Source organism: Onychomys torridus, chromosome 10 (genome assembly GCF_903995425.1).
Source record: "Onychomys torridus chromosome 10, mOncTor1.1, whole genome shotgun sequence".
Classification (NCBI taxonomy): domain Eukaryota; kingdom Metazoa; phylum Chordata; class Mammalia; order Rodentia; family Cricetidae; genus Onychomys; species Onychomys torridus.
Window position 1 is genome coordinate 91,930,618 of NC_050452.1, and position 14,858 is coordinate 91,945,475.

General features: G+C 35.0%; 1 protein-coding gene across 7 annotated transcripts in view; it reads left to right on the top strand.

Moving 5' to 3' along the window:
- The window catches only part of Epha5 (EPH receptor A5), a 346,534-nt gene that overhangs the window by 313,194 nt on the left and 18,482 nt on the right, over positions 1-14,858 (top strand). For all 7 annotated transcript variants that reach the window (XM_036200459.1, XM_036200461.1, XM_036200460.1 and 4 more), the window contains 3 exons: positions 3,363-3,424; positions 7,204-7,413; positions 10,918-11,067. In XM_036200459.1, the coding sequence (XP_036056352.1) occupies positions 3,363-3,424; positions 7,204-7,413; positions 10,918-11,067 (422 nt within the window). The remainder of the gene's footprint in view (positions 1-3,362; positions 3,425-7,203; positions 7,414-10,917; positions 11,068-14,858) is intronic.

The following is a 14,858-nucleotide window of genomic DNA, read 5'->3' on the forward strand; positions in this document are numbered from 1 at the left end:
CCCTTCATGGTCCCTTTTCTTCTCCTTCTTGAGCTATGACTATACACACACACACACACACACACACACACACACACACACACACACACACCCCACAATTTTAAGTCTAAGTTCTATATATGAGAGAAATCATACAAATTTCTATTTCTGAGTCTGGCTTATGGTGTTTCATTTAACCATGATTTCTAGTTCTACCCATTTTTCCTACAAATGTCACAATTTCATTTTTGTCTATGCCTGAAGGAAATTTCATTGTGGATAGATATCATATATTCTTTATGCACCAATCTCTTGGTAGACATCTAGACTGGTTCTCTTTCCTAGTCACTATGAATGGTAGGGCAATAACATATGTGAAAGTGTTTCTTTAGTATGACCTGGGATCATTCAAGTCAGGTAGTAGAACTGGATCATTTTGTTGTATAATGATTAGTTTCTTGAGGAAATATCATTCTGATTTCCACAGTGGTCTTATAAATTTTCATTCCTAGCCAGCAGTGTAAAAAGATTTCTCTTCCCTCACATCATGGCCAGCATCAGTTGATTGTTTCATGAGTATTGAATATTATGATTTGGAAATCTAGTTGTTTTCCTTTCTTTCGTTCTTATAATTTCGTGATGTAAACATAGAAAACAAAGCTTTGTCCAGGTCTGAACCTGATGAATTCTTTTTGACAAGTTTCCTGGGCATGTCATGTACCCGCTCTTGGATATTAGTCACCTCTCATTATACCTTCTGCAAGGATGTCTAATCAAATTTTTTTTAAGAAATGAAAATATTAAACTTTAAAAAGGATGAGTAAAATGTTCCTGCCTTTGTAACATTCCATTGAAAGAATATTGCCACTAATGTACTACATAAGAGCATAATCATTTGAGTGAGAAGTTATGCTGTCCTGTCTTAATGATTCTAAATTGTGAGTTTTACAGTACCTTAAATGAAGAATTCTTTCTGTCTACATTATTTATCATATGTGACTGTCAGCTTTTCTACAGCTAACTTTTGTATAGTGTGGTGTGTTTAAATATGCAGGCTCTGATTCTGTGCTCTGAACCCATCAGTTCTTAATTAAAGAAGACTCATCTTGAGAATGCCATTAAGTTAATGACAATGTTGTTCATAGTTGTTTAAAGCTCACTTCTGTTAATAATATAAAATGTATGAAATATGATATATAAATAATTGACATAAAAGTAATTTTGTTGTCAGATGTCTTTATCTTAACTCAAATAGTTTAAATTAATGCCTGATTTTACCCAACATATTTTCACTGTAGAATAAAATGACACATTTTTTTAAAATGAGATTATTATGGAATTTTAAAAGAGATAGCAATGCTCTAGTTATATTTTCATCCTACAAAAAGGATTTTCATTATTTTTTTACTCTCATTGTTCTGTAGGCATATTATGTGAGAAATGCCACAATTGTGTTGGGATATGATAGGATTTATTATGTGAGGTCCCTTGTATCTAGAAAGAACACTAATTCAGAGATAGAGTTTATCAAATATATAAAACAATACTAATCAACTAGTGCAGCAAAATTCTAAGTGGTAATAACTCAACAAACTTCTTAGATTCTATAGACTTGATAGAAACTCAGAGTTCTATGAGATAGATGCCATGATTAAACTCAGTATAAAGGTTAAAATCAAGTGTAGATAATAGACTTGTACAAGAACATATCATAGTGTTATTAGTCAAATTTCTCCAATTGTCAAATGAAATTTGTAGTGTGTTTACACAAAATTAATTCGCATTACTTATGGCTCCTGAGTAGTCCCATAATCCAGAAGCTGAGAGCCCTGGATAGTGGTAGCATATTGCCCTTTAAATAAGAGGTCTACCAATCAGAAAAGCAGCTTGTATTTGCCCCAAATATCCTAGCATTAACTGGAGAAGGTATCAGGTAGTATCATTTCTAGAGTTCTCATTCCCAAAGCAGTATGGATATCAGTCTAAATCCTTATTTTAAAAAAAGTGTATTTCTCATTATGTGTCTGTTCTGTTGGTAACAGTACACACTAAGAGTTGACTCCCAAATCCCACTTCTGAAACACTCTGAATGACAAACTGAAAATACTATTTTCCCAGGTGAGCACGAATTGTTAAAAGGTCTTATCAATAAAAACAAACCTGAGCCGGGTACTGGGGTGAATGCTGGAAGATCAGGGACAGAATTGCCACAGCTTCCTCACCTTGCCAGTTCCTCAGCTGATCCTGTTTATTCAGACTGTAAGCCTCTGAGTCCTCATCCCAATGGCTCTCAGCTGAACTGCTACTCACAGCAAATTTGGAATATAGGCATTTCTGTATGTCTTTTTGTTGTTGTTGATTGACATGAGAGAGAATATTGTGAATGGTGTTATTGGCCATGGTCCTAGGATGCATAAAAAAGGTAGCTGAGCCCATTGCCTATGGTGGGACACCTAGCACAGCCTTGATCCAGGGGGAGGGGCTTGGATCTGCCTCACCTGAATGTGACAGGCTTTGCTGACTCTGCATGGAAGGCCTTATCTTTTTGGAGGAGAGGATGGGGAGTTGGCTCAGGGTGAGGGGGAAGACTGAGGGTAGAGGGAGGAGGGGGAGGGGGATCTGTGGTTGGTATGTGGAAAGAATAAAAACATCTTAATAAATAAATAAGTAAATAAGTAAGTAAATAAATAAATAAAAGTAAATAAATGAATAAATAAGTAGGAATAAAAGGTGGCTGGATGTGAGCCTGGGAGCAAGCCAGTAAGCATCTTTCTTCCACAGTTCCTGCCTCTGATCCTGACTGACTTCTTGTCATAGATTCTCCACATGTTGAACTATGATCAGGATGTATAAAGCCAAATAAACTCTTTCTCTCTAAAGTTGGTTTTCTCTCCAAAATTGTTTATCACAGCAACAGTTACAATACTAAGACAACCCTGCCTCAGGTGAGAAAGAGATAGAATTGTGGACATGTTACTATTCTTACGTCTAGACTACACACATGAATCACACTCTTTTCCACAGATTTACACACACACACACACACACACACACACACACACACATATGCTTTTATGTTAATAATAAAATAACTTATTTACTGATGAAATGAATATATATGTACACACTCACACTACCACAACCTTACACACACCCATATTGAGACTATTAAAATGTCTGGTTTATATCTCCTAGATAATGATTGTAAGAGAGAAAAAGAATACAAAGCTGTATGTGGAGGGAGGTGGGAGTATCTGGGAATGTTGAAGGTGTGGGACAAACCTGATCAAACTTACTTTATGAAAATAAACAAATCAATAAATGAATTTCCCAAGAATGTAGTGCTCTCTGACCACACTTTACACCACTCTGTTTCTTTCCAGGTAAACCTGTCATGATAGTGACAGAGTATATGGAGAATGGCTCCTTGGACACATTTTTAAAGGTAAGATTTGGCTTTACTTTAGCTATCTATTGCCACATCTTCTGTGCCTGTGGATTGAGATTAAAATTGAGCAACCTTAATGGTAAAGTTTTAAATGGATTCAAAATAAATTAGATAGTACCATTATACACCCAAATGAACTGATATTTAGAAGGTATATTTTTTTCAGAAAATTTATTCAAATCCAATTAAAAGGCCATGTAATTTTATTTAAGTAAATGCTTTACATAAAATGAAGAGAGATGAATAGAGGACAAAAGAAAATGAAGGGAGATTAGGAGGAAAGAAAATGAAGGAAAAACTATGCAAATACTCAAAATTATTAAATATTTTATTTATCCTAACAGTTTTATACATGTACAAGGTTTTTATCAAATTCACACCCATTACCTTCCCTTAACCTCCATTCACTCCTGCTGAACATTTTCTTAGCAGCAAGATCTGCTCCTAATTTTCTGTTTTGTGTGTGTGTGTGTGTGTGTGTACGTGTGTGTGAGTGTGTGTGTATGTGTGTGTGAGTGTGTCTATGTGAGTGTGTGAGTGTGTGTGAGTGTGTGAGTATGTGTATGTGTGTGAGTGTGTATGTGTGTGAGTGAGTGTGTGTATGTGTGTGTGAGTGTGTGAGTATGTGTGAGTATGTGTGTATGTGTGTGTGAGTGTATGTGTGTGTGTGTGTGTGTGTGTGTGTGTGTGTGTGTGTGTGTGTGTGTGTGTGTGTGTGTGTGTGTGTGTGTGTGTGTGTATGACCACTGGGTTCAATTTGTGTAGCTTGAATAATCAGAGGAGGGAGACTTACTGGATCATGAACAACCTGCCAGGGGTTTCTGCACTGACGAGAACAGTGTGCGCTTTCCAGCAATCAGCAGTGGGCTCAGGGAGGGAAGAGGGTTTGTTGAGACCCCATCCTTCATGGAATATTGAATGATGCCATGACTGTCGGTTCTGTGGAGATGACCAAGGCTGCAGTAAGTGCTGTGCCCATCCCATGTCCAAAGACGGCATTCCATGGCCCTACTTCTCACCCTTCAGCTATTATATTCATTTTGCCCTGTCTTTCAGTTTGCACTTTGTCCTGGAGGGGGTGATATAGATATAGTCAATTTTTGATGTGCACACTAATGGACAGAGAAAATGTGTCTCAAATGTCTATGCAGATAATTAGTGAAGATATCAAACTGAAGTCTATAAGCATTATGGCCTTTCCAAGGGAGTGTCAACAGAAAAACCATCAACCTGAGAATATAGCCAATATTATCAGGTGTTCTAGGTTTCAGGAATAAAGGAGTTCTATGCTCACCTCCCAGTTTTAAACACTGATAACTTCCAAAGAGCTTGTGTAAAATAATGTAACATTTTCATATATGAGTAATCTATAGTCTAGAAGTTGTAAATTTAATGTAGTGAGTGTTTCTTCTGATGAGGGAAGGTACTGTTATGAAATTGATGATAATTTTGAAGGGGGTCTGTGCAGGGACCACAGTAGTGTTCCATTCCTATATAAATTTTCTATTTTAATCTCCAACCTGCATCAACGTGCCACCTGTTGCCAGTTTACTTCTCTGCATCTGCAGGTTGTCCAGTCTCTTAGAGTTGTATCATCACTTTATTCAAAATAATTCAAGGTATGAGTTCATTGAACTTTATTACATTTAATGTCTTTGACAAAATCAACAGACTTCCAAGAACTGTTGATATTTTCCCATTCAGTGCTCAGTAATTATCCCTGCTTTCATCCACCCTGCAGAAACTTGTGTATTTCCTCTGGCCATTTCATGTTTACACCCAATAAGTCTATCTAGATAGCTTTTTGTAAATTACTTCAAAGTATACTAAGTGTTAGCCAAGGTTGGCACTAGGTTGGAGCAATGAGCAAATTCCTCTGGTGTCTGACAATAAATAAAGAAGCTATAATGCATGAAAAGGCAGCAACATGGGATTATTTTAAATGACATTCACTGCTTTTAATAGTCTGTATCGTGAGGTACAATACAGCATGCAAAGTTATGCATACCATGTCTTTAGAACTATTAAGCAAATAATGCAGATAAAGAAAATATGTTGACACATGAGTAATAAAAGAACAAACTATATAAAAATAAAAGAACTAATTAAAACTGATATTATTTGGGAATAACACATGTTATTATCTGTGCAACTACAAATGACCCATGTCTTCTTCACACACTATTTTTTAAAACTTAAATATGGACTTATTACATTTATTAATAGAAAAAAAAAGGAATTTGTTTGAAGTCATTAGTGGAACTCCATTTCCAGAACTATAAGAATATAAAATGTAAACTGAGCACAACTGAGTGTATTGGGACAAATCATTAATGGCATCATTTGGGTGGTAAAAGCAGAAAGATCTCTATGAGTTCAAGGTCAGCATAGTCTACATAGAGAAGTAAGTAATATATATTAAAATAATATTAATTAATTAATGGTAATTTCAGTTGAACAAAACATAAATTCTTACAACTTAGGCTTCCAAGTAATTATTGATGTTATAGAGACACATACCAAGAGAGGTATTATCAAGCCAAAATCCAAAATGTTGCCACTTGAATAAAAGGTGCAATGGTGTATTGTTTTTTGTGTGTTTTCTTCATGTCTGTACAATAAACATTTCTGGCTTATGCTGATTAGTAATTAAAGATTGCATATCAAATTCTTATCAAAAGATAGCATGACTCTAATAAATTGTTTCATGAACAACCCATCATCAGCATCTCCTTGAGTATTCACAATGAAGAAAGGGCACTGTAGCTGAAGTTTTCCTATGTCCACCCAGCTCCTGCAGCCACTCAGACCAAAGAAAACATACAGAAGCTTATGTTACCATATGCCATGACAGGCTTCTTGCTATCTAGTTCTTATATCTTAAATTAAGCCATTTCAATTAATCTATAAGTTGCCACATGGCTCATGGCTCACCGGTACTTGTACGTCTTGCTTCTCATGGCGGCAGACTGTCTCCTCTGTTCTCCCTTTCTCCTTCCTCCTCTCAAGTTAGAATGTCCCGCCTAACCCTATTCTGCCTCACCGTTGGCCAAATAGCTTCATTTATCAACTAATCAGAGCAACATATTTTCACAGCATCCAAAAAGACATTCCCCCATCACTAGACACTGCCAAAACATGTTTTGTTAGCTTAAGGCTATTTCCATTTCTTCTTCCTGAAGTTGTTTTTCCACTATATACAACTCCTTACAGGAAATATACTAGTGCCTTGCCTTGAGCATATATTTCTATACAACCATGTTAAACCATATATTATATAACTATGTAAAAACATGTTGGGAAATTATATCCCCGACATGTTTTAACATGATTGTGTAAGTTCTATACATTTTGGTTGACAGCTATGTTCAGAAGATACTTAAAACATTATTTATTTGTTTTTATTCTTTGATGGTTTCAAATATGTATATAGTGAATTTTAGTATTTTACACATTCTATTAAGCTACTTTTTTCCATCTTTCTTCTTCCACTGAAACCCTTTTTCTGAAGGACCTCTCCTTGTATGTGTGCATGTGTGTGTGTGTATGTGTGGTGCATGAGATTTTTGAAGGTCTTTCAAAGTCTTTGCCTGATTTGACATGATCTGCATAATCAGTTAAGTTTGTGGTTTCTAATGCATTCCATCCTCCATGAGTAGATATTGCATTTGCATTTTGAAAGGTACTAACAGTAATTTGAAAAATGAAAAAAGTCTTTTTCCAAATTTTCCTCTTGTGAATCGTACAGCTTGTCTAATGTTGCACTGTCTTTGCAGAAAAACGATGGGCAGTTCACTGTGATTCAGCTTGTTGGCATGCTGAGAGGCATCGCTGCAGGAATGAAGTACCTTTCTGACATGGGCTACGTGCATAGAGACCTTGCTGCTAGAAACATCTTAATCAACAGTAACCTTGTGTGCAAAGTGTCTGACTTTGGACTTTCTAGGGTACTGGAAGATGATCCTGAGGCAGCCTACACCACAAGGGTAAGATCTAACAGAATGCATTTCTCATACACCAGACTAGAGGCGCTGAATTTTTAAAGATGTTAAAAGAAGTAGCAAAAAGGGCATTCCTCCAACAAATCCAAGAGGAGACGAGAAAACATGAAAGAAAAAGGGAGAAAATAGAAAATCCAATTCTATACCTTTTAGTACCAGCAGATTCAAATATTAAACTTAGATATTGAAAATATTTACCTTCCTAGTCCCAGTAATTTATTTATTTTTAAGGATACTGTGCTGGCTAGATTTATGTCAAATTAACACAAGCTGGAGTCACTAGAGTGGCGGAAGCCTCAACTGAGAAAGTGCCTCCAAAAGATTGGATTTTAGGCAAGCCTATAGGGCATTTTTAAATTAGTGATTCTTGGGAGGGGCAGACCATTGTGGGTAAAGCCATTGCTGGGCTGGTAATCCTGGGTTCTATAGAAAGCAGGCTGAGTAACACATGAGGAACAAGTCAGTAAGCAGCACCTCTCCATGGCCTGTACATCAACTCCTGTCCCCAGGTTCCTGCCCTGTTTGAGTTCCTGTCCTGATTTCCTTCAACAGTGACCAGAGATGTGGAAGCATAAACCAAATAGACCCTTTCCTCTCCAAGTTGCTTTGGTCATGGTGTTTTATCCTGGCAATAGTAGCCCTAACTAGGGCAGATGCCAGGAACAGAAATTCTGAGTTCATATAGGATGCCGTGAGTGAGTGTGTGTGTGTGTGTGTGTGTGTGTGTGTGTGTGTGTGTGTATGTTGTAACATATTTAAAAGTAAAAGAAGAGTGAAATATAGAATTTTTACATTAAAATCTGTATGTCTGTATGGTATGTATATGAAGAATGAGTGTGGTTGTATGCAAATATAAACATGTATAGATAGTATTAGTGGGAAATTGAACTTATCTACACTATGGAGTCTTCAATTGTGAAATTAATTAAAAAGTCTTTTATTCTTCATCTCAAGAATTTAAGTTGTGGGAAAGACAGCTCCATTTTTTAAGTTTTTATTTTCTGGAGGTATCGAAGTGTCTCATTGCTTGATTTACAAAGTATAAGAGCTACTAAACCTAAGTCTATGGAAACCTGGTTATTACTCACAGTGTAATAGCTATCATAAATATATAGCTTATAACAAACTATTTTTTTCCTGAAATAATGTAGTGTAAAATTAGCTAAGGGAAATGGTGACTATTGTTATAAAAGGAATTTGCAAACAGACTATTTGCTTTACACTTTTCAATTTTTAATTTAATTTAATTTGAATTAAAATTGAAAATTTTAATTGCATTATAAAAATCTTTTAATAAGTTTTTGGGATATTCTAAATATTTTCAATATTATCAACTTCAAAATAATTGTTGACATGGGGATTTATTGTATATTCTTCCACTGTACAAATGAACTAATTTTGTTTCAATACAGAATAACACTTTTGTCACCTCTAATTTTTAAATTGCAATCTATGCATTACATGTCTCCTTATTAAATTCTACTATAAAACTGGTAGTATAATGAAACATTATTATATTATAAGGTCAGTTTGTTGTATTTGGACAATTGTGACTTGTGGCACATGGGTTTGGGGGCATTTGTAGTATGCTGCAGAGCAAGAGTAATTTATTTAAGCAAACAAAGAATTCCAGAGGTCATCTCATTAAATCAATGAATTAATTGATGAGATATTTCTACTCTCCCACATATAACTATTATTGCCATTATTTCATTAAATAAAACCTCAATTAAGAATTCTTCTGGGTTTAGAATTGCACTTAATAAAGTTGGCCTAAGCAAGATTGAGGTTATGGAAAGTCTACTGCTGCTGTGATGGGTGGATGTCTTAGGTAAATAAGAGTAGATTTTCCACGGCCCTTGCCACTGTGTTATGCTGCAGCACCAACAAAAGGGCCAGTGATCGTGACACTTTGAAGGCTAACTTCTATATGTTGTATATGAAAGCAGTTTGTAGAAAATATATGTAATAAGAACTAATAGGTAAGTGAGCCTCAGTAGTTAGTGATACATGCATTGTTCCAGTGAACAGGAGAACAATTCAGAGATGAAGCTCAGCAGAATCAATAAACTACAATTTGGAAAAGGCAATTTAGTCACATGTTGAAGACCAAAACAATCCTCTTCTAATTCCAACTCTCAGGATACTGAGACAGTTGGATTGCTGGGAGCCATGAGTTCAAGGCCAGCCTAAGCTACAAAGCAAGATTCTGTTTCAAGAAATAAAGCAATAAAAAATTTAGCCAAGGCCCTTAAGAGATGGCTCTACTGTTAAGAGCACATACTTCCCTCTTAAAGAACTTGAGTTTGGTTCCTAACAGCATATCAGGAAGCTTAAATAACCTATCACTCTAGCTCCAGAAGATCTGGAGACCTCTGCAGACACATGCACTCATGTGCACCCTCTACACATATACACCTAATTTAAAATAAATCTATATACAAATGAAAATGAAGAACATTAAGACAAGCACATTACAGTTCTGTATGATGCAATATTTTATATGTATTTATTAGGCCAAACAATTTCCAAAAATATTCCAAATATATTACCATATGTGTGCATGTGTTTGTGTGTATATAAAAAGATTAAGCCTAAGTTTTATCCTTTCCCAAATTTTAATCCTGACATGAAACTTATTTTCTTGTGTATCTTGAAGGTTTCCTTTTTAATGGAAATTTGTCTTTTATTTCATATTCTTATTAAATATTATTTTCTATAAAATGGGTAGGTGTGAAGTAGCCTTTTTAATAAGAAAATCTGTCTCTCAATATATATTAGTGAGTACATGGGAAAATAACTGTAAAATGTTATTTTTTGAGTACCCCACAATCTTTTGATTAGTTCAGCTAAACAATAGCATTTCTTAGGTACATTTCTTAGGTACAATATTCTAACTGACCAAACACAAAAGTATGCCATTAAGCTAAGAGGGGGAAAATCAAACCTTCCAGAAATAAAACAATGTTGAGGGAAAGATATCTTTTAGTTTTTAGCATGTAGAATTTTCCTGCTTCTCTTATAAACTGTGAAACTTCCCAGGGTTTCATTTAACAACCTAGACATTCCCCTTATAATTCTGTACTTTAAAAGAATCATGCACAGTATTTGCATCCTTTTCTTTTACAACGCTGAGTGTACACCTTATTGATGTGCTAGAGTGCCTCCCTCCCCATAATCAGCCCTGCCATCCTGAGCACTATAATTGAGATGTAGGTCCTGTGTGCCTTCCAAAAGTCAAACAGAGTTTATAGCAGAAACCTTCCCGACAGCCAATTAGTTGTTAGTCTGCAAGTGCTCATGGGCTGGGAGATGTGAAAAGAGACTTCATGCTGTCAAACAGATTAACTTAAAAATGTTACATCTCTTTCTAGATTTTCTTAAAGAAGCAACAGTATCCCTAGATGCCCTTGAAGTATGCTAGAATATATACATATATAATATATTATATATGTATATATATACATGCACATGTGCTTTTAATTTTAGGGAGGCAAAATTCCAATCAGATGGACTGCCCCAGAAGCAATAGCTTTTCGAAAATTCACCTCTGCTAGTGATGTCTGGAGCTACGGAATTGTAATGTGGGAAGTTGTGTCTTATGGAGAGAGACCCTACTGGGAGATGACCAATCAGGATGTAAGTATAAAGATAATCTTTCTCCCTCAAGTTGATAACGGAATGCTTTGTTCTCTGAGTCCAGACTCTGTTACAGAGTTTTTAAATTGTTGAAAATGACAGTTAGTTGGAAAATATAAAATACTTTGTTTACCTTTTGGTACATTTGTTGCTATGGAAATAATCTTTAAGTGAGAGCTAAAAATGAGTTAGGGTAGAGTAACATAAGTTACAGTTAAGAAAAACTTGAGTCCCTTGCCAAGTAGACTTAGCTGTTCTATAATGTTGTTCCACTCAGTTTATGTCAGTATTGTTCTCAATGATGAAGAAGGAACAGCCATCTAAGAATGCATGCTGAATTTGATTCTTTGAAATATGAGATGAGTTATATCACACTTATAATTCATAGAAGTGATATTCTTCTAACAGTAAAAATATAATTCATGTTTAGAATTAAATATTCTAAACAGGAAAGGAACCATTAAAGAATTTTCTTTCCAAGTTCAAATACTTATGTTATGATACCTAAGACAGAACTATGGTCTTTGCCTTGATCATTTCCATTATTAATATTCAATACATCCTCTTTGTATCTGGATCATATTAAAATTTGAAATTTTTTTCTGATAATAATTGTAAAAGTAGCTAGGGTGTATTGAACCCTCAGAGTGTGCCATTTACCCTTTACCAATGAATACCAAGCTCATTATTTCTTTGTAAATCTACTGTACTGAAAATTCTTAGTAACAATATACTTACTAGAAACATTTTTTTCTTTCTCCAATTATTTCTTATATTCTAACTCTATAGCACCTCCTTTCCCAGTGCATTCTCTCAGAGGGTCATAGACAGATACTATGAGTTTGCAGCTCACTTTGTTTACATTAACAATTCCATATAAGCAATTACCTCTGATTTTTGAAGTTCAGCCAAAACTACATCTCAGGTAGATTTCAAATGTATGCCCAAACTGTGAGCCACGGCAACTCAAGTTATGCAAATTATTAATAGGCAGACATGGTCAAATATTTGTTCCTTTTCCTCTACCAAAATCTGCACTTGGATTGGTCAGGTTTGCCTAAGTAGAGAAACAAAACACTGGGGACAAATTTGATTTTTAATGATGAGTTGTTGACACCTGTTATAAAAAAGCACCTGGGAATCAGAGCCCACTAATACCTATTATTTGAGGTATGTTCTACATTCTACAAAGACACTGAATGGGGTTTTCTGGAAAGGCCAAAGAGGAAAATGGAGTCTGGCTTATTTCCTAAAGCTCCTTTCTCTTGCTGTCCATTTCTCTCCTCTTGAATCCTTACTTCACTATGTGTGTTTCCCTTACAAAGGAAAGCAGTCTTGCTAGAGGCACTCCATTGCTCCTGTTTTAGAATTGTTTTCCCAGGCTGTGTTGACAAGTCTACTTTCTTCAATTTTCCATAAATGGGTAGCTTTCTCTAAATTTCCTTCTCAGAATTTTTCACTGATTGCAGCAAATTACATTCATGATTTCTCTGTGGTCACCTACAATGACTATAGTTGGTCTATTTTGTGCCAACTCACTTGTTTTGAGAAAGCTAGTACTGACTTAAACTTCTCTACAACTGGAAGAGCAGCAGGTTTCAAACTTGAGCATTAAGAGATGCAACGACATAAAAATGTCATTCAATTTCTGAAATATGTGTAGGTGTCTATACATGCAGTTCATATTATAAAATATTTTTAAGATTGTATTTATATGTGTATAATTAACACATAAAAGAAATGTTATCATTATTTATCTTTTATAGTGGAGAACTGGGGCCTAGAGAAGCTCAGTAATATTCTTATTGTCACAAAATCATAAAATTTATAGTAGATATATCAACACATTTCTCATAGTTTTTAAAATATGATTTATAGCAATTGCTATGGTTTATAGCAATTGAATTATTATGTACTTCTGTTTTTTTATGTCCCAACTACATCAGTCTTCTAAATGAATAAGTCATGAAATGTTCAATTCAATAGATAGTGATTAATCTGGATTGAACAAGGCTAGACTATGCCTTGTTTTCTATGGCTTCTTTTTCACATAAATAAATGCTCACATCACCTTTGTAACACTACAGTTCTGCTTTAATTTATATCAAAGCTCATTTTCTTCTGTCCTATCACAAATCCCTCAAATGGCAATCCATACTGTTTATCTGTTTCTTACCATAGAAATGTGATTTTCTCATTTGCCAGCCTCCAGAGGTAGTTTCAACCCACTTCTGAGATATTTTCACTTCAGATCTGTTAGTCTTTTCTAGCTATGCAAGGGACTGTTCAATCAATACCTATCAAGTATTGGCAATTATATGAGTTACAGTTAGAATTGTCACATGTTACAGTTAAAATTGTACCAAGTGAAGTCATGGATCAAACATTAAGACTGACGGTAGATGAATGTTGTTGCATGCCTCTATGGACATTGTCCAAGCTTGTCTTTGGTACAGAGACAAGAAGTCTATCATAGTATAGTTTCACTTTTCTCCATAAGTCTCTCATCTTCCACCTAAGCCAAGCAGGCTAACCAAAAGCTGATGTTATTTGCTGAATCCACTAGTTCTTTTAGTCAACTTGACCTAACCTAGGTCAAGGCTATCTGAGGACAGAGAACAACTTTTAAAAATGCATCTGTAAGATTGGCCTTTAGTCAGGACTCTGGAGCATTTTCTTAACTGGTGATTGATCTGGGAGGGCCCAGCACATTGTGGATTATGGCAGCCCTAGCTAGGTGGTCCTGGAGTGTAAAAGAAAGCAGACTGAGAAAGCCATGATGTGCAGGCCAGTAAGGACAACAAAGCAGACTAACTGAACTCAATAATCACTGACTTTCACTGACAGAAAAAGAAGTCTCACAGAACAAAGTTACTATGCTGATTCCTTGGTGTTAAAAGTTATATCCCTTGATATCCACATTCCTGATAAGATCTGACCCCAAAGGGGTTTTTGATATCACGAGATATAATCTTATCATTCATAGAGCATACTCTAAATCTCACAGAAGAGACCTTGCTGTATGCCAGAGAGACAGAATTCAATCAACTTTTTTTTTTGATTCGGGATTGCTGCTGCCATTACAGACAAAAAGGAGTCACAATAAACAGTAAAAATAATCATGAATGAGTCAGATGATCTTAGGGAAACATGAGATGATGAACTTGGAAGTGTTGAGAACATTCTGTAGTCAGTAAAAGCTACTTTGTTAGTAGAAAAGATTTTAAGTGTCAACACGTTTCATAACACAAAATAAAAAACAAATGTAATATTCTATTATATAACACCTTTATATTTAAAGATAGTGTCATTCTCTGGTATTACTGAATATATGAATACATATGTTCCACCAAGCACATAAATTCAAAAACTGGTTCAGTCATAATAGTAATCTGGTTTCACTTTTCTGTGTGGTTTATTCTGTCATTTCCTAGGCAGTTCATCTTCTATGCATTTTATTTTTAATTCTTCACGTGACAATCCAATAGAGTCATTACTACTTTTGACGTGTTAACAACTTTCTTAAGAGGCCACATGAATATTGGACTTTAAAGTACATCAGCTTATTTTGTATTGGGTGCTATAAATATTTTTTTGTATATATATATATATATATATACATATATATATATGTATATATATATGCATGTATGTGACATAATAGATTTCATAAATCACAATAAATCTGTTTTATCATAGCAGAATATTTAATGTAAGTTAATATACATATATTTTAGTTACTTTTCTATTACTGTTATAAAACACCAAGACCAGGGATACTTATAAATGAA